The sequence below is a fragment of the Schistosoma haematobium genome, chromosome 3 (assembly GCF_000699445.3).
Source record: "Schistosoma haematobium chromosome 3, whole genome shotgun sequence".
Classification (NCBI taxonomy): Eukaryota; Metazoa; Platyhelminthes; class Trematoda; order Strigeidida; family Schistosomatidae; genus Schistosoma; species Schistosoma haematobium.
The window spans coordinates 41,534,690-41,556,200 of NC_067198.1; the positions used below are offsets into that span (position 1 = coordinate 41,534,690).

The following is a 21,511-nucleotide window of genomic DNA, read 5'->3' on the forward strand; positions in this document are numbered from 1 at the left end:
GTGACTACAATGCATCTCACCGGTTGTGATACGTGATTCCCTTAGATTTCATCTGGGTCACTTGTTCATAACTTGAATTAATCAGATGCTCAGTGGTTCATAGGTATTTTAATGAATATCCAGCTCACTCCAAATTTATGATAAAGTTAAGTTTTAAGATATTTTGTTTTTTAAAAGTCACTTAATTTTACAAATCTTACACTCAAATGTCTCTTTCCCTGAAATACTTATGATAAGGACTAATACCTGCCGGGTCGATGGTCCAGAGGTTAAGTGTTTGTGCGCAAGACCGAACGTCCTAACCTGGATTACCATATGCAGGATCGTGAATGTGCACCGTTGAAGAGTCCCATACGAAGATGAAACGGCCATCCAGTGCTTACAGGTTTTCAATCGTGGTTTAACTCAAATCAGTTCATGATTTCAGTGAAATTCAACAATCACTATAATCCCTTACTGGCACATGGATGTAACTATATAATCTGTTTTATTAATATAGTACCTACTCAATTACATGGCAGTAATGTATTAAGTTCCTGAATATGTTTGGTATATTAAAACGTAAGAAATTTAACCAGCAACAAGTTCAATTTACAATAAAACACTTCACTAACCTTATTCGGAAGTTGATCGACATTTTTATTATCACTACTAATACGTTCATCATAATCATCTGGCTCTGTAATGGTTAATAATGGTACTGGATTACTAGCTAATGTATAACAAAGGGTTGCCTGTTGACATATTCTCTTAATTGACGAATTTAATGTTAATTTATTTAAATATTCTTGAAGTTGGGTATATGTGTATGGATAACATGCAGCGAAGTATACAATATCATTTGGATAAGGAAATTCGAATTTCCAAGTTAATGAATATGTTTGATGTAATTTAGAAGTATCATCCTTTTGTGGTTTGTTTTTGAACTGTGGTTTACTGTCTGTAGATTCCGTATATCTATAATTTGAAAGAAAAAATATGTTATTCTAATAAGAATGTGAGTGATTTCAACAGAATAAATAGGACTGGTAAGATTTGACATTCGTCGATAAGGAAATAAGAAGCTTTCCAATCAAAAATGGATAGTGGCTAGCGGTGGAATCCAGGACGCGTGTTTCATCCTTTTTGGGACTTGTCGGCTGGATGCACACGCACCATAGAGTTGATCTCCACTCCACGACTCAAATCTACTACCGTTCGCTTCAAACGCCATAGCATTATTCATTTAGCTACTGAGTCCTGATAGCCACCTACCTGTGTAATGGGGTGAAATTTAAATTCACTTGGTATTGTTTACTAGTATCTTCCCATTGATGTTGGGGACTGCAATTGATCAGTCTCTTGTTGGCATACGTGCATTTTGTGCGGATTGCTTCGATATTGCCTCAAATCACAAGCTTTTTTAAGCAAAGATGAAAGTAGCATAAATGTGATAGTTTAAAGAACGTTGAAGGAGAATTAGTTGACAAAACATAAGCTGTATTTAAAAAAATTAAACAGTTTAAACTAATAACTATTCCATTAAACTTACTAAAAGCTGTGAAACAATTAGAAACTTCTTCGTTTACTGTAATTCCATTCTAAGAAACTTGATTAACACAACCTACGTTTAAAATGATGTAGAACTTAGAAATAATTACACCAGTTATGAAACTCATTTCAGCACTGCGCATCTATGATCCCGCTCGCAGGATTCGAACCCAGAGCCTCCAGTCTCGCGCACGAACGCTTAACCTTAAGACCACCGAGACACGGCAATGTACAAGAGGAATTAAATTGATATTGATAAATAATTATGTTGGAAGTTATAAATAGAATAAACATTGACTTGATCCTATATTCTTTTATAAATATTGATAAGAACCGGGTCCGTTGTGAGATAGTAACTCACTGAAGACAATGGTGAATGTGTCGCTCAATTTCGCGGATTAGTTGAAGAAAGACGTTAACATCGTTGGACGCCAGCTGGCTCAGTGGTCTAGTGGTTAAGTGCTCACGCGCGAAACCAGTAGGACCTGGGTTCAAAACCCGCAGGGGGCGAGGTCATGGATGTGCGCTGCTGAGGAGTCGTACACTAGGACGAAACGGCTGTCCAGTGATCCCAAGTTTTCCATGGTGGCCTAGCTTCAACTGACTCACGATCTTGACCATTGAAATTACTACAATCTCCACAAAACCCATCTGATTATAAAAATAAACATCCTATACTGAATAGAAATAATAAATTAATATAAACATTGACTAACTTTGTTTGATAGTAGTTTATATCACTACCAACACGTCGCCATCCAATACCGGTTAATTTAGCCATTTTCTCACTGTACATTAATGGTCTCATACCTTGTGCAAATAAACTAGTAGACTGTAAATTGATTTAAGAATGTTTAAGAAAGAAAATGAGCTATTTTATAAATAATACACTTCTGATAGTGTAATGAGACGGATTTGAATAAATAATGTGTATGTTTCGTCTCAGTATAGGACTCCTCAGCCGTGTGCAACCACGATCCTGCTCGCGGGATTCGAACCCAGGATCTTCAGTCTTGCGCACGAATGCTTAACCTGTAGACCGCTGAGTTGTCATCCAACGGCGCTCCACTAGAACTTCGAGAACTCCTTCACGAAGCCAGTCACTAGTGGACAAATTGGTCGCGGATGCGCACTGGTGAGGAGTCTCATACTAGGACGAAACAGCCATCCGGAGCTCCTAGGTTTTCTATGGTGGTCTAAAATCAATCGATTCATGATCTCAATCAAAAAGATATTTCTTAGTTCTTTTTTAATATATTCTCAAAAGCAATTGTTAGAATCCTGTAATGGATAGCAAAGATAATGAGTTGTACTATTTATGTTTTATTTTTGTCAACCATTCTCCATCATATTGGACACATATCGAACACATGTGGCTAAAGATTTGTATATTGAAAATATAACTGTACTTTCTTGAAAGTTTACATCTTGGAGATTGTTAGTTATGTTCATAACTTACCAATCAATACATTGTTTAAGCGCACACCACATTAACCTGGTTTGATGTATCTGTAGACTTACCCTATTGCATGTGACCTGCCAACAGAAGGACATTATTATCCTATTATATTAGTGTGACCCTTGATTTTTATCCATTTCGATAATACACTCAATACTGGTCGAAACTTTGTGGGATTTAATTTGTCTTACAGATCTTCTACTAGAATTATAAACGCGATGCTGGTCACCTCAGAGTCTTTATTCTGACTATAACTTTCACATAGACTATGGGGTAGCCAGTATCACATTCACAGTTCTAATGGAATATCTGTAACTTATTTTCTGAACACAAAACAGCTTACATATCATATCAGTTTGAAAGTATAACTTTAACAGATGAAAACGATACAAATATCAAGCTTCTACTTTATTGTACTTTAACACTTATGATATACTAAATCGATTATGGAGATGTTGTTTTATATTGGATAGTATATTAATTCAAGGATAAATATTGTAGAGACCAAAAGAGTTTACGGAGATAACAATCAATTATCAAGTGCAAGAATGCGTTGGTAATACTCTTTGGACCATCAGCTATTTTATGATAATTAATGTTATAACCATCACATGTTAAACCTCTATTGAATCATTTACTTTAAGGGATCATTGTTGTTAAACACTGATAGATATACTTGTGATATTCACTTATTGAGATGGTGGAAATTTGTAGCTCAGGTGGATGATTTTGATGGAGTTTTGTTCTCTGAGCTGAATGGTTTGGTCGTGGAGCTTTCATCGTTATTCTGAACGACATCATCAGCACAAACTTCAGATAACGTCGTTCAGAAGAACGATGAAAGCTTTACGACTAAGCCATCCAGCTCAGAGAACAAACCTCCATCAAAATTGACTCACTGTACAATTAATACCTTTCTGGGTTCTTTATATTTGATTAATTAATAACAAAAATATGGAAAGTAATCCTGTGTTGGTCTAAAAAATATCTTTATAAAAGTATGTATTAGGACGAAACGCGCATCCTGGATTTCACTGTCAGCTACCATTCATCCTTGCTTATAAAATTTGTGACTTAAGGTAATATCCAGGCAATCCGCACAGGATGCATGTATGCCAACAATTGCAGTCCTCAACATCAAAGGGAAGATAAAAGCAAACAACACCAAGTGAATTTAAATTTCACCCCATTACACAAGTAGGTGGCTATCAGGACTCGGTAGCTAAATGAATAATACGATGGCGTTTGAAGCGAACGGTAGTAGATTTGAGTCATGGAGTGGAGATCAACTATATGATGCGTGTGCATCCAGCTGACGAGTCCAAAATAAGACGAAACGCGCATCTTGTATTGCATTGCTAGCCACCATTCATATTTGCTTATAAAATTTATGATCTATGGTAATATCGAGGCAATCCGCACAGAATGCACGTATGCCAACAAGAAACTGATCAACTGCAGTCCTCAGCAACAAAAGGAAGATAAAAGCAAACAACACTAAGTGAATATAATCATTATGTAATATTACCTTATAAAAATTTACAATTGTAAATCTATAATTATTATTATTCTCTGTATTTTGCACACGAAAATAAAACCATTGTGTATATTTTTTTGTATATAAATCTGGTCGTAGATAAAGTTCATATTCATAAGGACCACTAAAAGACAAAGGAAAATGAAAGAAAATCTCTTTATAGTAAAGTCAAAGCAAATTAGCGTTTTTTTTCTGGTTAGCGTTTTTTTAGCTAGTTAGTTTTCTACGGGATGGGGACGCTAATCCCATGCCCAACCCTCCTCCTTTATCCGGGCTTGGGACCGGCAGTAGCCCTCGGAGGGACTCCAGGCGGAGGAAGACCAAAGAACACATTACGCCGAGAAATGGAAAGAGATATGAGAAAAATGAACAAGAATTGGATGGAACTAGAAAAAAAGGCCCAGGACAGAGTGGGTTGGAGAATTCTGGTCGGCGGCCTATGCTCCATTGGGAGTAACAGGCGTAAGTAAGTAAGTAATAAGCAAATTAACAAATTTTGCAACAACAACAAAAAAATATTAAATTTTATATATAGTGGGTAAAGTAAACAAACAGATGTTAATGCTATATTAGAGCCCATGTGATTAAGCTATAATTTACAGAAGGGTAGTTGCATGATCTTTCTCTCTAGTCCAATTATCAATTAGTTCGTTTATATATTGTCAGTAGGAATAGTGACTTTCTATCAACTAATTGAGAAGGCGCGAATCTCTAAAGCATGAGCAGCATATTTACAACTGAGGGAAATCTGGAACTCAAAGCAATTCTCTGTCAACCAACACCAAAGTCATAATTTTCAATACAAATGTCAAGACAGTTCTACTGTATGGGGTGAAAACCTGGAAAACTACAAAGGCCATCATCCAAAAGATACAAGTGATTGTTAACAGTTGTCTACGCAAAATATTTCGGATCTGTTGACCAGACACTATTAACAACAACCTACTGTGGGAGAGAACAAACCAGATCCTAGCGGAGGAAGAAATCAAGAAGAAGCGCTGGAAGTGGATAGGACACATATTGAGGATAGACAAGCCCTCATATGGAATCCTCAAGGCTGAAGGAAAAGAGGAAGACCAAAGAACACACTACGTCGGGCAATGGTGAGAGACATGAGAAGAATGAACAACAATTGAATCGAACAGGAAAGGAAGGCCGAGGACAGAGAGGGTTGGAGAATGGTGGTCGGTGGCCTATGCTCCATTGAGAGTAACGGGTGTAAGTAAGTAAGTAATTAACCAATTAAAACACTGACTAATGAACAACTAAGAAAACCTTAACGTCAATCAGTCTTCAGGACTATTATAAATCAAAGTTAAATCAAAAGATGAAGATAGTAAGTAGTTTACTTCACTATCATGCTCCATTACATCGTGACTTAAAACTTGTACATTACTAAATGTGTAATCTTTGATCATACGGGAGCACAACCAATTAATTACAAAGTGTAAATAGCTTAGTGATACAAAATTATACAATTTAAATATAAATAATAATCTATTATACAGTTAGTCCTACAAGTTATAATTTTACACTACTTTTCCCATTCTGCCAATTTTATATCAAATTTTAAATAGATATAGTAATCGAGATGGTGGAGTGTTATAAATTTTAACCGCCGATTAGAGGGCAGTGACTTATCGATCGAACCAAGGACGCGTAAACCCGTATGAGCAGCCTAGAGTTCTGATTGGTCCTGCTTTCCGCCTAGCCTAGCCCAGCCAGTTAAGTCCAGAACACCAATCTCAGCCTCTGCAATATGAATGATTATATTTCAAACATACTAGGTTTATATACCAATCAAACAGACCACAACGTACCATAAAATAGAAAATAACATTTGTACAAAATTTGGCCAAATATGGCTGTGAATGTGGGAGGCAGTGACTAATAGACAGGGCATAATTCAAGAATCGTAAAACGTATAATAATAGTTTATGGGTCAAAATAAAGATCATAATAAGAGGAACATGAATATGAATAGTCTAGCTATTTAATAATTATACGATAAAAATATACGTTTAGTATTAGTCCATAAAAGGATCCCAAAGTTACCATTCATTATGTTTATCGGGACCCAACATGGAGAAGATTTGTAACTCAGTTGGGTGATTTTGATGGGGTTTTATTCTCTGAGCTGGATAGTTTGGTTATGCTCAAAGAACAAAATTCAATCAAACGACGAAAACCATCCAGCTCAGAGAAGAAAACTTTGTTACTAGTATAGGGGTTGTGGAGATTATTAAGTTTTTGATTGAGGTCATGAACCGATTGATGTTAGACCATCACAATTGAAAACCTGGAAGCACTGGACGGCCGTTTCGTCTTATTATGGGACTCCTCAGCAGTGCGCACCCACTTTATGTTAACAACAACAAAAAATGATACTCAATGAGAAATTCATTTAAAAACTCTGAAATCAAAAGTGAAACTAGTTTGATTGTTTGTATTTTACAGATTTTAAAACACTGATGAAATTTGAAATTATTCGTATAGTTGGTTTGTGGGAAATTTTTTCAGATTGACGACTTCTTATAGTTGAACAACTATTAAGAATCATGTTGCCCAACCATCCCAGTCGATGAAGATTCACAATTTCATCAAATGATAGTAAATTAGAGTTGATGAATCTAGTTGCGAATCACCCTCATTTGAATTTAGTACAAAATCAAATTTATTGACTCTCGTCTATAGACTTCAAGCACAAAGTAACTCTTGGTTCACCATATTTCCTCAAATGTCCTAATACGGCCGAGAGTGGGGAGAGGCAGCTCTCCTTCTCCAAATGCTCTCACATGGCCACGTGCATACAACCACTGTCAACGAAGTCCAAATCACTGACTTCTCGTGGATTTAATGTTGTTTACGAAATTGATAAGACGAAAAGTGAATGTCCGGCATTTTAACCGGGTAGGTGGACATGGAGAGTCAGCCAGTCAGTAACAACGTAGAACTTCGTACGTACGAACGTCAGCTCGAGTTGCCATACCACATTAGCACAGAGATGCACTTGTCAATTCAAATCCCGTAGTGGTAGAAGTAGTAAGAGTATACGCAGTAATCGGGAAGATTAGGGTTTGAAGATGTTATTTGAAGAGTATAATCCAGTAAAATAAATTTAGAAAGAGAAAAAAGAGACGAGGAGGAATCAGGAGATTAAAATTTGGGAGAACACAAAGAGAGTATGCACCTACGCCATTGCAAACGATTTTGAGCCATATCATTCAGGGTCTCTAACCATCGGTTGCTATCATCTCGCGGATCCCAACCAGGTAGTCTACACTTACCAACATGACTCAATCCACTTGTCAGTGAATTCATGGACTTGTGCCATGTTTCGGTCTGGCCACATGGAGAGTCCACCTAGGGGAGTTGAAAAACGCTGATTCCAAGCCAATGGTTCACATGGGCTCCAGTATACTGAAGGAACAAATGGCGTATGAACCAATCGTTGGTCACCGGCTACCATGTGACTGCATCTCCTGACATTGCTCCACCGCCTTTTGGATTAAACCTTTTGGTCGAAGGCTCCGGGCGTGGCCGCCTAAGAAAACCACCTGCTTCAGTTTTGGCACCCAGGAAGTATCCCAGCCCTCACACAAACCGAATGATTTATGTGGTGCATATTTATTTAGTTCATCATATTACCATCAAAAATAACTTTCTCTCTGAAATGTATCCATAATGAAAGATTTGTACTTCACATATGTACTTTATTTCTCATCAAAATGTCATTTGATTACCTTCAATACAAGATTTAAATTAAATAGTTTTATATAACATAGAATATTAACATTAGAACCATTTGTTTTTCTGTCCTCTATAACACATGAATAGTTTATTATGGTTTCTTTACTTCATTCATTTGTTCTGATTTATAATTTAATCAAAATAATGGAAGATATTTCTATGAATTCTAATTAGATTGTATCACATGCAATAATCATTAAACTAGTTATTACATAATAGATAATATTCGTATTAAAGCTATTCAATTATACACAAATCTAATGCATTTCTTATCTTTATATGTAGATTCTCTTCAGTTTGATATCTAATACTTTTAGTGATAAGTACATTTGTTATATATATTCATCATTAACAAATGTATAAAGAAAGACCTATTTGTAAATACATTACAAGAATAGAGTGGGTTGGAGAATGGTAGTCGGCGGTCTATGCTCCATTGGGAGTAACAAGTGTAAGTAAGTAAGTAAATAGTACATTACATGCTTCTTAATTTGTTAAATCTATATAGTATCAAATCTTCTGTCTTATGTGAACAAGTAAATACTGTGTAATGTCCGTTAATATGTTAAATCCACATAGAGTATTTCAACTTCTGGACAAATCAACTTATTCATTCTCCTTAAGCTACATTTTGTCCTTGTCAATTATAAGCGTATATATATTTCATATCTTACTCATTACATGTTTGTAACTTCTTTTTGTATAACTATAAATATTGATTAACGCTTGATTAAATGGAGTTGACTTATATACCATCTCCACTGAGCATTGTTTCGCTTCACTCTCTTCTCTTCACTTTATTCCTCTGATTGTCCGTTCAAACCAATGAGTGTATAAAATATATTTGTATTCAAAACTCTATTCTCGTATTCGACTTATTTCATTCCATTATTCACTAACAAAATCTAAGTCGATAATTATAGACCAGCAGTGACGATATGTATTCCAATAACAATCAATCATACGACCTAATTGGAGTCAGAATTCAGGTTACTAAAAGTGTATTGAACATGAAAATATAATTCATAGTAGGATTGAAATAATAAGTAATCAAATATTGTAGGATAAATGAAGTGACATCAACATAAACCAATCTCTTTTTTCTTTTTTAATGTTTTTAAGGGATCTATATTGAATTTCCTGAGATGGTGAAGATTTTTAGCTCAGTTGGATGATTTTGTTCTCTGAGCTGGATGGTTTGGTCATGGAGCTTTCATCATTCTTCTGAACGACATCATCAGCACAAACTTCAGATAGAAGTGAAGTGTTCGAATTTCTCCATATTGGTTTCACAGCTTGTTGTGTACACCTTAACGTCGAGGTGTGCTTATGATGTCGTTCAGAAGAACGATGAAAGCTTCACGATCAAACCATTCAGCTCAGAGAACAAAACTCCATCAAAATTCAATTTCCTTTTTTATTAAAATCTACAATCTGTTTAAGTGAACATTCATAGATCATAGATCTCAATAGATAAATCAAAGATTAAATAATTGTGCTATTTTATTAATACTGTTACTCTATTTTACTGTAAATTTATGGTTTATTCGTAGCAACGAATACAATTTCTCCTCTACAATATAAATCGAGTTCTATTGATTAGGCATTTCTACTAGAAAATCAAAGCGATTTAAAACTTCAATATCAATCATTTGATCAAAATGATTATGTGATGAATTTATTATTATTATTCATATTTGTTGTGAACAGGGAAACAAGAAGCCCTGACAAACTACGAGAGCTATTTTTCGGGACATTATTCCATTTTATTCAAAGCTTGTAAAACACTGACATTTATTTTTGTCCCTAGTCTATTCTACAGAATATAAGTTTTCGTTCGATATATGATTCATTGTCATACCCTTTTCTGTTCCGAAACTATTGTAATTTAAACATAATATTTTGCACCCTATTTTCTACGCTAATCCCGGCCTTGGACATAATTGTATTTCTCCTAATTATCGTACGTTGTGGTCGGGTTATTCACTTATTTATTCATGTACCTTTTTACACTAATCAGAAAATCAGAAAATCAGGATATCGGGAATAGATCGAGCAGTGTTCCAGTTGGCTTGTCTTCTCTCACTCGCGTGCTTGTTAGCCAATCGATCAGGTGATAGAATAGTTTTCGTCTCTCTAACCCATTTCGAACTCACGCGTACTAGCCTCAAGGTTAGGTCTGCCAGACTATCGCGCCGACGTCTTAATCAGCACCAAGAGTGGGTAGATAAACCAAAAGACAGCAATATTCTCTGTACATTTCATTTGAAATCATCAATTGATGAATAAGTATTGTGTAACTTACGTGCATATTGCTTTGGATAAGTTACCACTTTCGAAACGTGATTCAAATTTTAAAAATTTAGAATCATTTAATAAACTGATTGATTGTCCAACACTTTCATGAGATTTAGAAGCGGTAAACTTAAAAAAGGGAAATAATTATGAATAAAAACGTATACGTGTATTGTATGTTTTTAACCAGTAACCAAAACATATTTTTACATAATCATTGTTTGAACTATTTTGGTTAGTAAAAAAGTTTTCAAAGTAGAAATCATTATGATATTATGAAGTACCATTATATTATAGTTGAAATCATGAGTCGATTGAAGCTAGATCACCATGGAAAACCCGGAAGTACTGCTCACTAGTGACTGACTTTAAAATGCATTTCCGGGAGTTCTAGTGAGAAGCAGTGACCAGTGGAGTTTAAACTAGGTCTGTTGTGAGATATCAGCTCACTGAAGACAATGGCAGACGGTGGCTCAATTTCGTGGATTAGTTGAAGCTAGACATTAACACCGATGGATGCCGACTAGCTCAATGGTCTAAGGGTTAAGCGCTCGCGCGCGACACTGATAGGTCCTGGGTTCAAATCTCACGGGAGGCGGGATTGTGGATGCGCACTATTGAAAAGCCCCACAATAGGACGAAACGGCCATCCAATGCTTCCAGGTTTTCCATGGTGTTCTAGCTTCTGTTGACTCATGATTTCAACTATTGAAATTACTATAATATTCACAAACCCCTTCTGAAATTACATTATAGTGAAAAGGATTTTATTTTTTCTAATATTTCTGTAAAAATAAATGCTAAATGAATAACTCCTGGCTTTCGCTGCAACCTTGACGCGGTGGTCGGGCTTCCTGTCGTAATAAACTGATCGAGCTATACTGGCTGAAACAATCGTTCCTCAAGGTCCTCCAATTCCAGACAGGCTGGCCGAAGAGCTGTAAGATTAGAAGCAGAAAACCCAAGATCCGAGGGCGAAGTCGTACTGCTGAATGTACAGAGGTGTGACAGCAGTAAAGTGTTTCCTTCAGACAATCAGCATAACAGCAATTCTGCCTTCCTACAAGGAGAAGTGGGGTTAGAAAAGGTCCACCCTAAAAATGCACACACCGCCTTATCCCATGGATATTCGTCTCCAGCAGTAAGGTCTGAACAAGTACGGAGCTAAGACGAAAATTACTCACAAAAAGTTCGTATGTGACCGACCTCAAGCATTTGTTCGTTGGGCACTGCGGTCACGGTCTCAGGTCACTAAGACCACCTCTAATCCAATTTTCTTTGCAGGTACCTCCAGAAGAAACCCCCCCATGGTGTGGGCGACCGGGTAGTGATAACTGCCCTCATACATCTAACAGCACTCAAGATCACAAAAATGAATAACTGGAACTACAGTTACAAAATAATATGAAAGTATATCTTGGATAAACGTTTTTCACAAAGTATATCATTTAATTTTTCATATATGTGATTTCATCCTAATTATGAATCAAAATGGGTGTACAATTAATATATAAATGAGTGTATTTTCTACTAGAATCGTCGTCGTCGTGTCTTGGGATTAATAAATCATCACTTATGCCAGTCTTTGTGTTCTTACTTTCACGTCGTGGGAATTGCAGAGGTCGCTCGTTCCGAGTATAAGTGATAAGCGTTTCCAACATAACAGTCAGCGATGACCAGATTTCAAAAAGTAGCATTAAAAGAGCCAAGACAATAAGCATTCAAACAACAAATTATAACAATGAGTCTATTATATATATCGAAAAAGGTATACATATTTCAGTTTGATATTCAACTCAACTTACAAATTTTCCAATCATTGGTTCGTATTGAAAAACAACCGTGTTAGTATTCTCATTATGTTCTCCTGATATAGTTGGCTGAATTTCTTTGCCCGCTAAAACAACATTTAGTGACTAATTTTACTAATAAAGAATATTCATTATATATATATATATCATTTATTGTGTAAAACAGTATATAACAGAATAATGTTAAACTTATAAATTCACTGCTTATTACCACTTATCGATGACCATTAAATCTTTCTCCACTAATATTAATCTCCATACAAAGACGATTTTGTTGATCAGTATAGTACAAAATAATTTGAACATAAAAAAATGTCAACTCATATAATCTGTATAAATTCCTTTGGTACTGTTTGCTTGTATCTTCTCATTGTTGCTTACTCGAACCAAGTACTGTTCGTTTCGAACGCCATCGCGTTATCCACTTAGGTACTGAGTCCTGATAGCCACCTGCTTGTGCAATGAGGTGAAGTTTAAATTCACTCGGTGTTGTTTGCTTGTACCTTCCGATTGATGTTTAGGACTGAAATTGATCAGCCTCATATTGGTATATGTGTGGATTGCCTTCATATTGCCTTAAATTACAAGCTTTATACATCTAGCTGACGAGTCTCAAATAGGACGGAACGCGCGTCCTGGTTTTCGTTGCTAACCACCATCCATCTTTGCTCATATAATTTGTATTCACAAATATACACTATTCTGTATACGTAAAACTATTATAAGCCATAAGCAGTACATTCTACTTCAGTTATAAGAAAACGAGAATAGTCAACATATGAGTTTTATATATGTATCCCTGAACAGCTATACAATTATAATCACATTAACCAAAACTTTAGTCAAATTTACCATTTGAAAGAAGACAATTGAAACTATAGTGATTTCAAATTGATAAACATTTATTGTAAGTTAGGTGTATGAATTATATTTAACACACAGAATAACTTTGATAAGATACTTAATTTTGCAATCGTTTCTTTACTAAATTGACGATAGAACGGAAGTTGATGATATGAAAACAAAAAAATAAAGTTAGAACAATATACACGATATTATCATGATATAAAATACTTTGAAAGTAAGAAAATATGATTTGTTTATTAAGTGTAGCAAATTAACTTGCTTTGTACTTATATGTATATTATGCCTGTTACACCTCGTGGAGAAGCATAGGCCGCCCATCAGCATTCGCCGTCCAACCCTATCCTGAGCAATCTTTCCCAGTTCGTTCCAATTGTTATTCATCCTTTTCATGTCTGATTCTATTTCTCAACGTAATGTGTTCTTTGACCTTCCGCTTTTCCGCTTTCGTTCACGATTCCAAATCAGGGCTTGCCTCGTGATATAGTCTAATGATTTCGTCAATATATGTCCTATCCACTTTCAATGTGTTGTCCTAATTTATTTATCAGTTGAAAGTTGGTTTTTTCTCTCGTTTATTAGTCTGTTGCTGATGGTATCCGGTCAACGGACACTGTGTATCTTATATAGACAATTGTTTATAAATACTTGTACTCTCTTAATGATGGTTGTGGTAATTCTCCAAACTGTCTTGATGTTCATATTAAAGATTCTTACTATGATGCTAGCTGACAGTTGTTTTGAGTTTCATAATTTTTTTAACTGTAAGAATGCTGTTCTTTCTTTGCCAATCCTCGCCTTTACGTCTGCATTCGATCATTTTTGTTCATCGTAGATGTTTCCCATGTACGTGAAGGATTCCACATCTTTCAGAGTTTCTCCATCAAGTGTGATTGGGTTGTATTTGACGATCTTGCTTTTTCCTTTGCATATACTGAGGCCTACTGATGCAGAGGCTGCTGCTACACTAGTTATCTTCAACTGCTTTTGTTCGTATGTATGGGATATATATGTAAATGTGCAAACAAAAAGATGGTTTGCAAAAGCGCAAATGTAAAAGAGTGCATTGAAAAGAGCATACACCAATGAAAGTGAGTATTAACAAGGGCAACCATCATAAGGGTAAGTTGCAGATATGGATCAAGTGCTTAAAATAAGTGGGTTATCAATATTATATCAAAATTGCATTTGACTGTAAGTGAAAAAATATATTGTCTAAAATTTACTAGTGTGGAAACTCATACTAATTGTCAAGGAGGCCAACAAGATTCTTGGTTTTGCTGTTGAAAAGTGATTTGTGAAATGATGTGACTAGGTTAATAAGAATAACAAATGGTTAATAAATTCGAAAAGTAACAGTATCTGTCGGAAGTAAACTTTTCACTGGACGCTTAAGGAAATACGTTTATGATCGTTCGTAAAGACGAACGGGTATAAAGCAAACTTCACACTTTTAAAAATTTACTCCTTTTTTGATGATCACTTTTATTGTTGTACGCGTTTTGCAACTCACCATTTTGATGGCCCCCCGTATCGGAGTGGACCACTTTTAAAATTATTTTTATTTGATGCCTGTGGAACCACCTACTGTATGTTCAGTTATTGAAGAAAATGAAGATTAGGCAAATATCTTATTTAGTTTTTATCTTATATAACTTATTACTGTTGTGTATATTATTACCAAACAGTCATTCACTTATTATCCGGCTTTTTATTTGAAAATAACTTTTTCATGGAGTAATTGATCAAAACATATTGCTAAAAATGGATGAATTAGTTTGTTTTAAATAACAGAATTGGTGTGATAAGAGTAGGTCGATTTTCGTAAGCAGAGAAAAGAGCATTAATCAAGCAATATTTTTATGAAAGATTGACGTATAACTTAGTAATGCACTGTTTGCCTTGATCAATTTACACCGAGGTGACTAGTAGAAGTAACTCGATGACGTGTGGATTTTTATTATTATCGGAAGTAATCATCATAAAACTCTGGATCAAGGTTTCTTGCCAAATGGTCGGTAAAATTCTATTATTACTACAGGATTTGACCAATATAACATTGTTGACTTCCCAGTGACTAATCATTTGTGAATACCTCAGTCCTCGAAGAAGTCATTCACCGTTTGAGTAACTAGGTGGTACCAACTCTGAATATGGGGTTGCGTAACGCTGGTTTAGATCTCATGGGACTGTCTGTGTCCTTGGAATTAAAGATAATCCTCACCACTATCAAAGCATAAAACCAAAGTCCTGAGTTTCTTATTGACTACCTTTGATCAACTAACGATAATTTCACCGGTTAAATAGAGTTATACAGTAAGTATAACTGATTTTTACGTTCACAACCGGGTGTTATACACGTATATTGTGAAGAAAGTACTAGTAAATTACATATGGTCGATTCACTAGTCAGGTGCTTTAATTGAAAGTTTAATTTACCCCAACGGCCTTATTACATATTACTAACGTTTCTTAGGCTTGTTTTCGGTCCATAGACATCAGTACTCATTGTATATATGTGCCAGAATGTATTTGGGTGGTTTACAAGTCATAGTGAAATAAAAATTAATTATGATTGTCAGCGGATACATATAAATTCAGATTGTAGCGTATAAAGTTTTATAGGACTAAATAATCCTATGGAATTATAACTTTGTTAATAAGACGGCTTCTTTACAACGCATTGTCGAAAAATGTATATAAATATTTTATACGACAAGCTAAAACCACAAACAACAACGAAAAGTCACAAGAAATTACAAGAAACCAGCAAAGTTTTGAAAAAGTACTAGTGAATTGAAGCGGACTTCATGACTCACTATCCGTCTACACATTTTTTCGGTCTGTCGCAAACAAAGTAAAACTTAGTTCGAAACCAAAACATAGTAGATACAGATCAACAAATGAATAAGACCAAATGATACAAAGATGTTGAGTGAGTCAATTCAGTTGGTTTGAAGTCATATCTCTTAGGGTTACTATTATTCGATGAGTATCAGCAAAGCAAGTCAAATCTCTTCACAGATATCCCTCATACAGACTACTGGCGGCTCTGCCTAACAATAGTATATGTTGGTTCCTTCAAACCCATTATTCTTTTAACCCGTTTATAAGCTAGCCGTTGTTTTCGTTGAAAGTAGTTTGAAAACAACCATGGTCAACTGCGTAAAATAAAAACTCATTTTCTAATTTCAAATGCTATTTCACAAAAATTTGGAATGAACAAAAGAAAGACAAAATAGTTATGTGCTTATGATATAGATGGTGCAACCTGATATAAGAAAAATGAAATTTTGAGTCTGTTTTGAGGTTAAACAAAAATCTGACGAAGCTGATAAACACAGGATTTCAAAATCAGTACCTACAATATAAACCCTATGAAAAAACTGAAACGAAACTCACTTGGCTTGTATAATCTTTCTCTCTCTGGCGGTGGTTTATTTATGTGAAGTATTCGATCAGGTATTAGCTCAAAATTCAGAGGCCTAAAATGCCATAAAAGAGTTATGATTGATCTATTTAAATGTTACGTAGGAATCGATGCTTTTTACTGTCACTTTAACTTATTTAGTTGTAGATCATTGAACACTCTTTGAAATGTTCTTAGGTTCAAGCTTTGTAAAAATTTTCACGATGTTAATCGAATTTAGAGATATTTTCTTTATACGTAACAGTTCTCTTATAAAGCTCACCATTTACAAGCTGTGTACAGTAATGCACATTGACCAAATAAAAAAGGACCACAAGTGTGCATTGTTTTAGTATCCGAATAAACGTTTGCATAGGAAATGAAAGTGAACTAGCGGACTTCCATCTTTGTTCCGGATATCCGTGAACGTTTAATTGAAATCCTAGTGATTATGCTTTTTGTGTTTTGTCTGTATGTGTACTTATTAGTTGAGAGAATATTAGAAAGTTTCTCTAGGCTTAGCAAACTCAGAAAAATTTAGTTAAAACTTTTCTGTTTCTATCCTTACTAACAGACACTGTCCCCATCTTAAAACCATTCTTTTACATTCACGTTTTGGTCCTACATAGTGTTATGCTTTGTTAAGTGAAAATAACTTACAAAAATTGTCTAACCGACGTCGAAATAATATTTTTGAGTTAGGTTTAGCATTATTTTCATCACTCTTCAGTTTGAAACAAATATCCCTCATCTTAAAACTGTCTTACGCGTATGCTGTTCACATGGTGTTCACTTGGGTAGATAAGACTTGTAACGTGATACTTGATTCTTGAATATCAAATCTATAAATTTATAAGCCTCAAGGCTTAGAGTAAAAACTTGGAGTAAATTTCCTTGTTTTTATAGTGGCTTAAAATTTCAAAGTCCCTGACATTTATAAAGAACTTTTCTTTGTAGAGCATGACTCTTGTAATCTCTTGGTCGAGTAAACTTATAGGTTTATATATGTTTTACATATGGAGTCCGAAGCTGATTGTACACGCCAAAACATGTATTACACCTAAAACCTTAAACATTTAGCAAAACTGTATCGTTCTGCGTATCATAGCAGTTCACTTTTTAGAAAATTGTTATATAAAATTACTTTGACTAACAATTTAATTGAGTTTGGTTTCCAATTTGTTGAATGATCGCTGTCTAGTGACTTTGGTTTACTCAGTTTGGCAGCTAATTTTCCATTGTTGAGTAAAGAATAGTAAATCTGTCGCGTTTTCAACACATCTTTTGATTTCTCTTCTACATGATAAAATTTCGTGGATTTTTGTCTTACTTAGAATTCTGCCAATCCATTCCTCTCTGATAGGATTGAAGCTTTCAGGGAAATCCGACGTTTTTACCGGAAATCCATCATCTTTTTGAAGTGTTTCAGCAATCATTTTAGTAGTACAAGAAAGATTTTCGTAATCCCGCACACCTCTAAATTCACGAAAGACCTTAATGTTACTACACAATTATTAAGTTAAAACGTTCAATCCTTTGCAACCATGGTCAGATGCTAATTGGAGTTCAGAAGTGAAAAAGAACGTATTATGCTTTTGTCTTCCAGATTTAAGTATCTTTTTCAAATATATTCATGATTTATTTTGTTAGACACGTGGGACGTGTGCAATGTTACTGGCCCTCGCCAAATAATCACACAAGCATGTCACTGAATGTTGAACGGCTTGACGAAACTCATCATGGTTAAGAACAACCAACACATATTAAACAATCGCCTGACATGTGAATTGGCATACTGCAGCCGTTCCGCAACGTAGGATTTAGACATAAGCCGGGAGTTTACATTATTCTCGTCCGATTTGACTAAGCCTGCGATCATCGACACACAACATCTTCATCGATGATTCGCAGAAAAAACGTGGAGGAGATTATTTAAGATATCTGTGTAAGTCCTGAAAAATATATTCCTTTTCCAAATACCTAGTGGTATTCGTTACGTACACTGTTTCTGCAGTTCAATTTCTGCCTAAACAATTATCAATACTTCGGTATTGGAACTTACTGAATACAAAATACATTAAGTCATTTATACGTAGACCGAGGGATAAACATCACAATCACTTTCCAGTACATTTGTTGTTAAGCAACATATGTGCATATTGCTTTTACTTAAGAAGAATTGTGGATGACTTTATATGGAAATATTTAGTATGCAACCAGTCAAACAGAATCTCGTCCCCACTCTACTCCTGTCAATCAGTATATGGCATGTAATGACAAGGCTCCATTTATCAATCACCCTGATAACCATTATTATATAATTTCCAACTGTGTTTTGATTCAGAAGGCAATAAGAAGCGGTGACTGCAGTTTATTAGTGGATAGCACAGATAACAAAGTCATAAGCACATCGAGCGAATTGGACCAGAGAGGCGGATATTTGTCAGCGAGCAAATACCGAGACGAATTTACAGCCAAAGCGAATAAGGCTCAGCTAGGCAAGGCAATGGCTAATAGGATCTAAATATATATATACATAGGAAAGAGAATGACTAATCTAGTGACACTTAATTGATTAACATTCAAACTAGAGAGAGACACGTGCATGGGCTGTCATGTGACCAAGCGTACACGTTTATACAGAAATGATAGTGTTATAATAGTACAAAGAAATATGCGAAATGTTCTTAATCGAATAACATTGTGTTAAATAAGTTGATAAAAAGGCTTAGCAAAAGTTGACCGTAGTCGAAATTGATTGTAGGAGAGTTGCTATAAGTGAAATGTCACTGAGCACTAGCAGATTAGTTCATCTGAGTGAATCGCTAGACGGCAGATTACTGGAATATGATAGATTTATCGAATATTGTAACGGTCAAAAACCACCAAAGTGGACTTTTCAAGCGCTTTTCGGTGCAACGGCTTTTAAATAGTTTTTGGAGCTAGCGTTTGGAGCTTCTGCATGGAAACCATTCATTGTCTCCTTCGGTGTTAGCCGATAGATGACCGAGACTCTAGCTGAACAGACTATGTTTACTGTACTTAATCGCAACCCTTATTCATCATGTAAAAGAATGATTTTTACATGAGACTTCTCCTCATACCTATAAGCAGGCCTCTCTGAAAAACCATGACACCAAGAAATAGCGCATCCTCCGGTGTCCAATCTTCGTTCACTTCTGATTTATTTTACATAGTACACCAAATCGTTTCCATAAGACTGTAAGATACAAACTAAGGTTTCGACTGAAGAATAGCTGTCTAGGTGGATTAGATACGCGCTCTTGCCCGGTTGAAACCAAAACAAGGTAACTGGGTAAAATGACGGTTCTAAAATTCATTGTAGGGCCAGCGAAATGTTACTAAGCCCTATTCAAATCATCCGGCAGTTGGGTCATTGAAGCGCTTTTAGCACTGTTAGTTACCTCTCTAATTATCTCCACTAATATTTCCCACTAAGAACATCATAGTTGCTTTTGCTATACGCATTTGTGTTTACAGACTAGCCTACCAACTTAGTTACTATCGACGTCTAATATAGTTAAACCCATATGATATATCAAAGCTACATCACTAAGATATTATCGTAGTGCACTAACGTGACAACTTGAGTAGAACTTAGTTGTTAGTCATACGAATGCTCAGAATAGCTGTTCAGTCTACTTTTAAACTAAGCTCAGTTTTCTGCACCCTGATTTGTAATTGTTGTAACGTGAGAACTGCAGATTTGTACGCAGCGTAATTATCGATCGAACCAAAGACGCGTAAAACACGTACGAACGACCTAGAGTCCCGATTGGCCCTGCTTCGCTGTCTAGCCCAGCCAGTTGAGCCCAGAACACAAGCCTCAGCCTCTGAGATATGAGTCATTATATTTCAGACATACTCTGTTTATATACCAACCAAACAGACCACATCGGACCATAAAATAGAAAACAACATTTGCACAATATTTAACAAGTGAAACAAATATCGACCAATAGGGAATGTCCATTTAACGTCCAAGGCCACCATTAGACTTAACATGATAATTACTGGTATATTTTCCTGAATATCCTAACAGTAATATAATCACACAAATCTAATTCATTGAGTTTGCAAACAAAATTTAAACTTTCTAGCACTTACGAGTCCCTAGACCTGGGTAAATTTCCAACCATCAAGAGTTTTAAGTAACTAGGAAAACAATATTTATTTCTTACCACCTAAAGCCGGATCAACACCATGACCAGTTATTCATGATTAATTCCGAATATCTTTGTAAAGCTTTGTCACAACTAAACAGTCACGTAATATGACTGGTAAATTTGTTGAAGATAATATCTAAAACCCGGTCTATAAATTGACTGACAAGTGTTTTGTTATGGTTATCTTTGTCTAACGTAGATTATTTCAATGTATTTTTCTATCGCTTGCTTATTTACTGAACATATTAGGACCTTGTTAGTCTAATTGCGGGTTTCGCGACACAAAAATATGTGAAAATCACCAGTGTGCAAATCTCCTGAGATTTGAAAGCGTCATCGTCGAAACTTTCCATCAGTGATGAAAGTTCATGCCATTATCATAGACGTGTGTTGGAAGTTGTACTCACCTTGGTTATAACTTATACGCTCCATGGTAATCACATGGACAGCACTCATAGTACATCATCTTACAAAGATTTATTAGGACAAAAACCTAACTTTTAACAAGTCCTTGAGTAAGTTTTATTTTAGACGTGTTAAGAAATAAAACAAGGACTTTGAAATTATTATGTGTATTTCCCGATCAGTTGCTGCTGCTATATTATTGACTTGTCTTTTACACTAGCATTGCCAGGAGGATTCGCATTAATCTCCAAGTGACCACTGGTA

General features: G+C 35.4%; 1 protein-coding gene across 2 annotated transcripts in view; it reads right to left on the bottom strand.

The window, feature by feature from the left end:
- AGBL2_1 (Cytosolic carboxypeptidase 2) overlaps positions 1-18,124 on the bottom strand; it is a 67,770-nt gene extending 49,646 nt beyond the window's left edge. For both annotated transcript variants that reach the window (XM_051213889.1, XM_051213890.1), the window contains exons 1-8: positions 17,986-18,124; positions 17,810-17,951; positions 16,649-16,731; positions 12,377-12,468; positions 10,582-10,700; positions 4,518-4,650; positions 2,247-2,362; positions 615-957 (exon numbers count right to left, since the gene is read on the bottom strand). In XM_051213889.1, the coding sequence (XP_051069908.1) occupies positions 615-957; positions 2,247-2,362; positions 4,518-4,650; positions 10,582-10,700; positions 12,377-12,468; positions 16,649-16,731; positions 17,810-17,951; positions 17,986-18,091 (1,134 nt within the window). In that variant the 5' untranslated portion in view covers positions 18,092-18,124. The remainder of the gene's footprint in view (positions 1-614; positions 958-2,246; positions 2,363-4,517; positions 4,651-10,581; positions 10,701-12,376; positions 12,469-16,648; positions 16,732-17,809; positions 17,952-17,985) is intronic.
- Between the last annotated feature and the right edge of the window lie 3,387 nt (positions 18,125-21,511).